Raw genomic sequence first — 10,918 nt, forward strand, 5'->3', positions numbered from 1 at the left:
TTTCAAATCAGTTATCTTCATCTTTTTCAGAGTTCTCTGATCGGGATCAGTAAGTGGCTCTTGTTCTGCTCTCCACTAGTTTCTCACTGACGATCCTGAGCTGCACCTCGCCACAATGTATTGGGTTGTCGACGGTGCCCGCGTGGCTCTTCGTCTTGAGCCCCGGAACGAATTCCATCCCATCTCTTTTGTGCCTTTCGTTTGCCGCCGTGGCGGTGTTCAACATGGACTGTCCGTCGAGCAGCTACCATGGCGCATGACTCCCATAGGGAGAGGAAGAATCCACACAAAGTCCGCGTAGTCATGCATATCGGCGTCTGAAAGGTGAAAGCAACTGTAGTGAAAAGTCCTGACCAACCCGGTCCTCGAGAAACGAGCGCAGCGAACGAGGAGTACAACCCTGGTGATCAGTGAGTGACGAATCTCACGGGCCGCAATCCGTCTCTGCGGTTTAGAAATCTCTTCCCGTGTCTTACCCCCCCAACGGATTGACGGCCACAGTCTCCAGGCCCCCCCGAAAAAGGAACACCCTTTTTCTTGGGTTGCCTTCGGCGTCAGGCAACGGCGTTTCGGCGTATGCGCAGCACCGCGCCCCGGCGGGCACAAAATGGTCAGGACCACTGAGTGAAGCCATTGAGGATAAAGACTTTTTCTTGAAGATCTCAAGGCAGCAGGTGGAACATTAACAAAAAGACACAACCGCAGCATTGTCTTGGATTGATGTGATGACTGTGGACGATGTGCTACCTTCCGAGAAGGTCAGTCTATATCCAGTCCAGTAGGACTTCTTCGCAGGGGAGGCACTGCGGAAAGAGAAAGCACTGGGGAGCCAGAGACCACGTGGACGCAGCAAGGTACGGGAACGAAAGGAAAACCCGTGGTACACACTCGCACACATGATGCCGGACAATGCAGAGGGGCTTTCTCCGAGTAGGCAACAACGCGAATTCATCCGCAAACACCCAACACAAAAGGGCTGTGACCTTCGCTGGATGGGACGCCTTCAGCTCACTTCCCTCATAGAGCGCGAAATATGGCTCAGCCTGTTCTCGTTCGAAACACGTGGCGGCTGCGCCTGTCTAGAGAAAAGCGAGCCGATGACAAGGCAAAACGACACGCCCGATGCCTGCATGCCCACAGACAGCACGTTTCAAGAGCGCTAGCGTATTTGAAAAAACCGCTTTGTCATCAGCAAACAGGAGAACCAAACGAGACAAAACGAGACGCGCATGGCCGTACTGCGGGGGATAACTACACAGCAATGCAGGGCGCGCCTGGGAGAGCGCCGGGCCCGCAATCACGTTGGGACGGCGCCGAGGCGACACTTGGGTATTGCGGGCTTAGAAATGAACGCCACAGAGGAAGCGTGCCGTCATGCCAAGCGGTGAAACGATCCAGTCTTCGAGCACCCTCTGCACCGCTTACGCCTGTGCCCCACACGACATGGATTCAGACGGTAGCACGTCGACATTGTAGGCGGCAGAACGATGCACACGCATGCACTCGCGTGTAGAGCGTACGCAGTCGGATCTGGGGACAGATTGCACGAGCACAGACATTCATATTAGATTATCTCGCTGCGCGCGGTGTTTCACACAAGCGGGCTGAGCTGCGCTGGTGCAAGATTATGCGGATTTGCATCATCGGTCACACGAACAGATCTAAGCTACTGCACCGCAGTCGAGCCTTCCGACGAACATGATAGATCACACGAGATTTGTGTTGAGCACCGACACAAAAAGATGTCCTTCCGGCGAAACAGCCCACCTTGCACGTCTACGCCGTCCGAAACCACTAGCCCAAGTCCTGTACAAAGGAATTCTGCTCCGAGTTCCGCTATAAAATGGAGCAGGACTAGCCCTGTTTCCGACACAGCCAATGAGAGCGACCCCGCTCGCCGAGGAGAAATGCTAGAGGGAGGGGAAGAGTCGATCTCTGATCTCTCCCCTGTTACTTCTCGAAGCTCGACTTCCTTCCTTTCTGCCTCAGTCACCGGATGACCACGGCGCACGCTGAGACACCTTGGATAGTCTACGTCATTTCCGTCTCCTCGCGGCGCTTCATCTCCTCCATCCTTTCTTTGGCTAAGTCGTCCTTCCGTTCTGTCAGCCACGTCCCTTTTCTTCTTTCTCCTGACGCTCGCGTTTCTCGACTTCTTTCCAGTTGCTGCCACTTCCTGGGAGTCATCGTCAATCCACTGTGAAGTGGCGCGACATTCTGTGCGCCCTTCTCGTGTCCGTTTAAAATCGCACACGCGGGCTCGGAGCATAGACGCTGCTCGGGTTGTTGCGCGCCTTATGTCCACGGCTGACGCCGAGACAGGAAGGATAGTAAGGACTTCTGCAGCCTGATATGACGTCAAATCAAAGCATCTAATGAGAATGTCTGGGCAATGACTTGCTCACCCAGTACTGACCTCAGTCAAACAGCAGGGAGAAAGTACCTAGAGATTCATCACATGAAAGATAATCCGACCACTCCACTTCTTACTACTCAAAACACGTCTGTCGTTGAAGTGAGCGTTGACGAAACGGCACTACAACATACACAGCCGAGAAACGAGGTGACTTTTTTTGGCTCTTTACCGTCCTCATCAGACTTCCTCCTTCGGAGTCCTTACAGTGTCTAGCTTGCTACTTCGCCCATAACTAAAAACGATAGTAACTACCCTGTTCACAACATGTACCTGCGCCTGGGAGCCGCCTACAAGCAGACAGACCCCTCTACTCTTTTGTGAGCTTCTCTTCTTTTGCGGTTTCTTTTCCTTCGTGAGAAAAGAACACATGAGGAACCTTCTTCCTCTTCACCCCTCCCAACGGTGGAGGGAGCGGGTTAGCCACTCACCTGGCGGATCGTGTGGGCGTAAACAACCAGGACGGCGTGTCGACGGATGGCAGAGCGATGGGCCAAGACGTGGAGTACACACCACCATGTCGTCACGGGGAGGGGAAGGCACGAAAGCGCAGGCGACGATGGAGGCAAAAGATCCACGCAGTCTGTTTGGTCGTTTGTCTCAAACCGGGGAGCCACCGCAGTCGAGCATAGAGCATCATCAGCCAATACAGTTACTGAGGTTCGGGAGTTGGTAGCCCCTTGTTCATGAGTTGCATGTGAGACGATTGGAGTTGAGTCCTCGAAGCAATATAAACTTGTGTCCTTGTCCACGCCACTCTTCTGTCTTCTTTCGTCTCTTTTCATCACCCAGAGATCTCCTCCTTCCACCCCTCGGGTACCGCTCATCGAGCACGGGGGGGTGATGAAGGGAGTCGGAGCCGCGCAGAGGGCGGACGGACTAGACAGAGACGGAAAGGTTGTCACGCCGCGACTTTCGGGAGCAGAGACGAACCTGGAGTATTGTTCGTGTTCGACTTCCTCTTGTATCTTCAACAAAGAATTCCGTAAACCCCATCCACGAAATTTTTCCTTTATCTCTTTATTTGTCGGTTGCGGAGGGCGAAGAACAATCATTCCCGCACGGAAGTGACAGTAATCCCCTCCTTTTCCCATTGAGTGGAGAAAGACCTTTCTCTTGGATTGCTTCGTTTCTGCATACCAACAGGCGTGAGATGACTGACTTCCACTCGAGTCGGTCAACGCGTGGATTGGCTTTCCATTTCGTTCACCATCTGTCCGTCCGTCTCTACGCAAGCTATCTCTATGAGCACTCCAGGCTGTCTTGTTCTTAAACCAAAGCATCGAAACGTCACAAAACTGTGCAACCGTACCCAACAGTGGAGAGTTTCGTATTTCTGAAGGAGTCCGTAGCTCAGGCTCTGGACTGCTCCTTGCATCTGGCCGTTGTTCCCCCTTCCTTTGGGCTCCTGTACTCGCTGAGCTGACGTCTTCGCCTATTCTTCTCTCTGAGAACACGCTGTCCCTTTGCCCTCGTACAATCTTCGGGGCTGCATGACTCTCATCTCCCGCCCCTCCCTTCTGCAGAAGTGCATCGCTCTCTTTTTCGGAGAACCGTGGCGGGGAAGTATCGCGACAGCGGACAAGGAGGCTTTTGCTGGAGCCATTCGGAAACGCATCCAGGGGTGTCGTATCTTGACAAAAGACCAAAGCGAGAGAGCTGCAAAGGAAGGGAACAGAAGGCCGGAGACAAGAACAAGCAGTTCGAGGTCGTGTGAAATCTTTGAAAGAGCTTTCTCCGTGTCTTGCGTTAGACTCAGGAATACCAGAAGTCCCCTCTCTATGGAGGGCGCCGTGGGTCATAACCAATACACAGGGAAATGAAGGCACTGCACCCATGATAAGCCTAACATACGCAATTCAAAAAAAGACATAGAAACGTAGAACAGAGAGATGGGAGAAAAGCAAATTTAGATCAGCTGAACGAAGTAGGGCACACCACGGTGAATCGAATGATGTAGTATCCGTGCAGTCGTATCTTCCCCGGGACGCCTCAACATGCAGACAAACTTCGCAGGAATTCCCAACAGTATACTTGTTCACTTTCGATGGCAGTCCCCTGAGCCGTAGACCCTAACCAGCTTCACAGCTGGAAAGACATGCACAAGCAATGTACCACTTCTTGACTCCTGAACATCGGCGAGGCTGACAACCCTCCAACCAAGAAAAAACCAGCGGTCGCTCCTGCTTTCGGATTCCAATAAAAAAGACCTGGGGAAAGACGTGAAAGCGACCGCGCACGACACAAGCGCTACGGTACCATCCTCGCCTACTGGGCCGCAGACTGGGTGACAGGACAACTAGCGCTTTTCCTTTAGCTTCGTTTCCTTTGTGAGTCATCCAGAGAAGGGAACGAATGATACTGCTGTTGAGAAGTGAAGGGCTGGTGCCCCAACTAAGCACTTTGTCAAGATTCGAGTCGTTCAGTCCCATACATCTTACCTCGATACAACGTCTGAGTCTGAACTAGCACCGGAAGAGAGAACAAGCACTAGACGCGGAGTTCCACAAGGACGTCCAGTGGAATGTGTTTCCAGAGAATGCAAATCTAACATTTCGGTCTCCTTGAAAAGCTACCTTGTTCCCTTCCTCGTCCCATCTATAAAGAGGGTGAACACGGAGTAGAGGATATAAAACAATTTGTGATTGTCGGGAAGGGGCCTCCTCCTCCATCTCACACCCCGTTCACTGCACAGACCTTACCACTTAATTGGGCTAGCTGACGCTCGAAGGAAGTCCACGGGCTGCCTCTCGCTGTTTCTTAATGACGCAACTCTCATTTGTCTATAATACCACCAGGTCCTTGGCTGAATGATGTCTGTCGAGACCTCACTGCCCTTTTCAATATCGCTTTTACTCTCCCTCCCTTGCACCCTTTCGGCGTCTCGTTTCATATCACTCGTGTCATGAACAAAATACTCTTTCTTCTCGTTCGATTCCACGTAAACACTAAACTCGCTCTGATCCACCTCGGCATTGCCTCCTTCACTGTTCTGAGGTGGATGTTCCTCTCGAAACTCCCCCTGATCTCCCCTAGATCGCTCCTTGCTTGGGGATTTCTTTTCTTCTGAGACGCCTCGTATCCTCGTATTCCCACGGTTGATGAATTCCCCCCTGGCTTCCTCCTGACAGTCCGGCGAACACTTCGACCCGTCCTCCTTTCCTTTCCCATTGTGCCTTTCATTTGTCCGACAACCCGCACGCTTGGAGTCTGGGACAGGCGAGAGGCACGGCCCGCAAAACACATGGTCTCCAACAGCGAGGTGTCCGTACAGCAGGATGCCCCCTAGTACGACGCTTGTTTCTTGCACGGTCTGCTGCTGTCCTACTGCTGCCGGGTCGCTTCCTACAGTCGTCCTATGCGTGCCCGTGGATTCACCAGTCAAGTATGAACCAGGTGGGGGATGATCCTCAGGAGAACGGCCCGCAGTCATCGAAGCCGACTCTCTCCAGTCCTTCTTGCTCTGAGAGAATGGGCTAGGCTTTGGGCGAGGTGCCGATAGAGTCGGAGTCGATGAACTGTCAGCGAAAACGTTCTCTTCCGTATCGTCCCAGCCTAAAGCACTAACAGGTCTCCCCCAACCACTAGCCTCGCTTCCACGTCCTGCGGCAGATACATTACGACGGAAAAACTCCGATACGAGGAAAACAGACGAAGGAGACGCCGAACTTAGGAAAGAAGCATCGTCGGAAAGACGACAGAGAACACAGCAGAATGGAGCACTGTCAAGCAGAGAAAATGATGGCTTCACAGGAGAGCGGCGAGCACAGAAACACAAGGAATCTTCTGTACCAGGACAAGACGGCTCCGCAAAGTGTGTCGTCGCCTCATCTCCATCTGTCTCTGTTACCGACACCGGGTTTTTCTTCATGTCCAATTCTTCCGGAGTTGTTCGATCCCCCTCGTTTCTCTCCCTTGTTCCTTCACCCCCGGTTTTTTGCCCGTGACGCGGTCTAGCTGATTCTGTACGCGTGGTGTGCTGTTCTCGCCATATAATAGCTGCGGACTTCGCCGCCCGGCAGGATGGGAGAGCCGGAGGGCTCTCAGACCGTCCAGTCCCTTCTGTCCTGCCGCTGCCGTCTGCGCGGTATTTCCCACCTCCTTCTCCGTACTTCGTCTGTAGGCCTCTCAGAGGAGCCAGGAAACACGGTCGATGAGAATGCCCCGCGCACGCCGGAAAGAAAAGAGGAAGCCGAAGTTCCTAGAGTACATGCGTCATCACAAACAAAAGGCATTTCTCGCCGATAGAAAGTATGGACAACTGTCATAGTTCATTCTCTGCGGCCAGCAGTTCAACAGCGGCCGCGAAGAAGTCTCCGACAAAACTGGACAGGCGAGTGTGAAAAAAGACAGTAGAGAAGCGTCAAGAAAAATCGAAGTGAGAGGATTTTCTCCAGTGAAAACATTCTTCTTCTCTGGCAAGCTTGTAGAATCTGTCTTTTAGATACCATGCCGTCCCTAGCAATGCGCACGCTCAGTACAAATCCCTTGTATAGACTGCATGGAAAAGCCTACCTAGATTTCCATAGTCGGGGGAAAAAAGAGAGGGGATTGCTGCTACTTCTCAAGTATCCCGCTCGAACAAAGGAATGTGCACCCTCTCTTAAGCACCTGGCCGCTCACCGGTCAAGTTGACTGTGATGGTGTGTGAACGGGTTGAATTTGTCGACCCCTAGCAGATCACACTCGGGCCAAATACCAGCAAGAGTGACCTGCTGGCTTGACCCTACCTCATGCTGTCCCATGTGAAGATCCCTCGCATACGCTTTCACCTCAGATATACCTCACCTGCAGATACCTCCGAAGCTCCTCGACTCCCCTTCCATCGACACAGGAGACAGAGAATACGTCTCCACACCGGAGGAAGCTCACGCTGTCATCCTGTCCTAGCTTCTGACGACCACCTCGTGCAGGCGAAGACGACACAGGGATAGCGCGGGAGGAAGGCACTGGCTTCTCGTGTGTTTGATTCCCTACTATACATGTCCGTAGAAGGGCCGGGAAGTTTGCACAGCAGCAAAATTGTCTATCAAGGAGATCTCTCCGGACGTCTTCAGATAATGACCAATGCTCGGATTTCGATGTTCTCGCTGTGTCCGATGATTCGTCATATTCACATTGTCTCTGGACATCCCACCTCGCGTCGCTCCATCCAGATCCCGTCTCCTGGACGCGTACCGACTTCATTTCCTCTTTCGGAGCCTCGCTCCGCGTCTTCGTCTCTGTCTTCTTGTTGTCTCCATCAGCCGTGTTGTGCGATATCGCCGCATCAACATCAGTTTGGCTCCTAACTGTCTCTTGACAGCTCATCCTCCCGTTGGCATTAGCGTCGGCGTTTCTTTGTGCGCTCCCTGGATCGTTAGACCCTTGTGACATAACGAAATGCTTGTCGGTCGACTCCGTCCCACAGGGAGAAGCGACTTCCCTGTGCGGCGGTTGACCTGCGCAATCGATTTGCTGCTTGGGTGCGTCAGTTACCATTTCCCTATCCGGCCTCTCACACACCGACACTGCAGCAAATGTCTGCTTAGTCGACTGTCGTGCAGGCAGCAGCGACAGATCTCCATTTGGCACCTGCTCCCCGAAAGCGGAAAGACACCTCTTTTCCTCCCCTGGTTGAAAGGCTATTCCACCGCCCCAAGACACTTCTTCTACCATGTTAGACGACTGTAGTAGGCCGAAAGGTTCTATGGCACACGAAGCCGGAGCGAGCATTTTCACAAGGGCCTGGAGAACTTCCTCTGCCATTTTCTCTCTGTCCTCTTTCTCTATGGTCTCTACCCTGTTTTGCGCGTCAAACTTTTCGGACACCTGACTACACTCACCTCTTCCATTCATTGTCCCATCTACACTTCTGCTATTGGGGCCCCAGGAAGAAGTCGCGTCCTTCCCGGTAGAATCGCGGAGTCCAATAGAGGATTCGTATCTATCCGGAGCGTTCTTATTCTTTCTGAGGAGAGGAGCCTTGAGAGAAGAGGCTTCATCAAATAGCCCGCTGCAGCCCTCTGCAGTGCGATAGCGCTTATCCCATTTATTGAGAACAAGGACAAAAGGGAGACGAAGAAGGACTAGAGCTGTGGCAAGAACAAGCCGCTCCTGTTGGAGTTGAGCTGGTATTGATGGTGCTTCAGGAGACGCGTCGATCACGAGAACCACGTGTCCAAGGCATTCCCGCAACAGACCTGAGAGAACGCAACGTAGACGACACACGTGATCGGGTGACAATCCACCTACACAATCGGCGACTTCACTAACAGACATGTCAACCAGAGAGAAGACCGGAGATGCATGTGTTGAGCCTAACACGAGCTCAGTAAAGTTGAGGCTTGCAGACATTGCTGATCTCGGCGGTGGCTGAGAGTGTGCTGTTGGGGGAGGGCTGCTGGGACGCGACTGCATACGGACTCGACATGACCAACTGATCCTCAATAGCAAGTTTAACTGCCGAGGACTACCAGTAGAGTCTGTACTGAGCCTTCCAACAACTTCACGTGTACTTCCTGTTTGGACACGCACGCAATAATGACATGATACAAACAACCCACGGCCTCTACCACAGATAGGTGCGCAGTACACAGGCAAGCGCATCCGATTAGTCGGATATTGAAAAAAGGATGCATGCAAGACTTCGACACACCGAGGGTGTGGCGATGGATTACCATGTTGTCTTTACCGTTGATGGAGCTTTTCATATACTTGGGATGACCCGCCATATCCAGTAACGTGACAGCTGGTCCACTCTGTCTCCTTTCTACTCGTTCGTCTACTCCATTTTTCTTCAGCAACGTCACGCTTAAATCTCCTAGGTTTGTTCCTCCCCTTGAAGAAGTATCATAGTCTTCGTCTTCCGAGGATCCAAACAGCGGATGAAACCCTGGGCCAGTTTCCACTTGATGCTTCTCTCCTCCTTTCTTCTCGTGTACTCGGGGAACCTTCCCGCGTCTTACGGGATCAGTTATCAATTTCTTCTCCCGCCCTCCTTCCGCCATGTTTGTCTGAGGAGACAGACTTGTTTCGTGACTGTCAAGAACTAACGAAGTGTCTTCTGGTAGCCATGCAGAAGCAGGAAGAGATGGCTCAGGGGGGTGGCTATTGCGAGGCGACGGCGACGAGACTTCTTGACCGTCCTTCCCTTGCACCGCCCCGAGCTTCTGACAGACAGAGCTGATACTCCCCGGTTCGCATGCCGCGGCGGGGCTCAAGGACGAAGGTGCAGAAGAATTGTCGACAGAAGAACGGCCAAACCTGTCGGCTTTCTCGGCTTGAGTCGCACCCGGCTGAGTTCTCCGTGGTGATGTTCTTCCAGAAAAGCGCTGATCCTCAACTGACGTCAAGACCGGGCTGCTGCTTTTGCGGTGAGGAAAACGCTCATTTTGATCGAGAGGGGACGACACCGGAGCCGAAGAAGGACACGGGCCTACCCCTGACGGCTGAGGTCTACACACGGCTACAGGAGAAGGAGGAAGTGAAGCGAAGTGAAGAGAAGAAGTCGCTCCTACAATGACTTCATGGGGGTGCTTGCAGATCTGTAGGCGGGCGGACCCCCTGGAGAGGTTCAGAGGACAATCACAGAGGACCGGAGGCCGAAAGGAAGCTTATGCATAGAACTAGAAAGGACTAAGGGCTCATTTTAGATCTGACGACAGGTGGGCACATATCATCCGATGATGAAAAGCAATTTTCGGTTTGTCACCGCAAGAACACTAACCGACACTTCTACAAGCTACAACTTGGGCAGCCTGGTAGTAGCTGTGTACTACCAGTGTGTCTTGCTCCCGCGATGTACCTACCCACCTACCTGCTTTGTGCTCTGGTGTAGTGTCAACGCCTCCTCCTTAAAGTACCGGACGAGCAAGCATCTCTATGGTACCCCATTCACACACGAGTCTACAGTCCACCCCGTGAAGCGTCCTGGTTGGCTTGCAAACCTTATATAACGAACGCTGCTCAATCAGTCCGAAGTGTCACCTCTTCGTCGCGTAGCATTGGTCTCCCAGAAGAACTATATCAACTTGAGCAGCCTGCCCGTGAATCTCCTTACTCCCCATCATCCAAAGTTCTTTCGTCCGCCAGGACTGCGACTAGAGAGCTTTTCCCTGCTCCGTGGGCTCCGAGGACAGCCACTCGCATTTCCCTGCAACTTTCGCCTGCTTCCTCTCCTGCTCCTCCAGGTGTCCACTCTCTCTCGTCTCTTCTCGGAACAGGCGACGCAGGCTCGGCAGAGAATCTTGTGATGCGGACGCATGCAATCCACTAGGGGGGTGAAAAGAAGGAAAACAGAGCACGAAACTCATTCGCTGACATGAAGGACATGCAAGCAATCCCTCTCGTACTTTGGGGTCGCCCCCGCGCCCTTGTATACGTGCACGTGTCTCTCACACATGGCTAAGACCAACAGAATCTTGAAAACCCGGAAACTAAGCAGCGTATCACACGCCTGCACGGAAGCGACCAGATCTTCAAGGGCAGCGCGTGCCCCCCAGTGTCAAGCAACCAAGGAAGAGG

The 10,918-nt window shown here is 52.8% G+C and overlaps 1 protein-coding gene across 1 annotated transcript in view; it reads right to left on the minus strand.

Annotated features, from left to right (window-relative positions):
• Positions 1–41: 41 nt before the first annotated feature.
• Positions 42–10,918, minus strand: part of CSUI_007542 (uncharacterized protein) — a 14,405-nt gene continuing 3,528 nt past the window's right edge. Inside the window, exons 3-9 of the mRNA XM_068067687.1 lie at positions 10,455–10,666; positions 9,087–9,958; positions 7,202–8,595; positions 5,116–6,614; positions 2,845–4,072; positions 1,667–2,347; positions 42–1,126 (exon numbers count right to left, since the gene is read on the minus strand). Of these exons, the coding sequence (XP_067920337.1) occupies positions 1,667–2,347; positions 2,845–4,072; positions 5,116–6,614; positions 7,202–8,595; positions 9,087–9,958; positions 10,455–10,666 (5,886 nt within the window). The 3' untranslated portion in view covers positions 42–1,126. The remainder of the gene's footprint in view (positions 1,127–1,666; positions 2,348–2,844; positions 4,073–5,115; positions 6,615–7,201; positions 8,596–9,086; positions 9,959–10,454; positions 10,667–10,918) is intronic.

Source organism: Cystoisospora suis (genome assembly GCF_002600585.1).
Source record: "Cystoisospora suis strain Wien I chromosome Unknown contig_3996, whole genome shotgun sequence".
Classification (NCBI taxonomy): Eukaryota; Apicomplexa; class Conoidasida; order Eucoccidiorida; family Sarcocystidae; genus Cystoisospora; species Cystoisospora suis.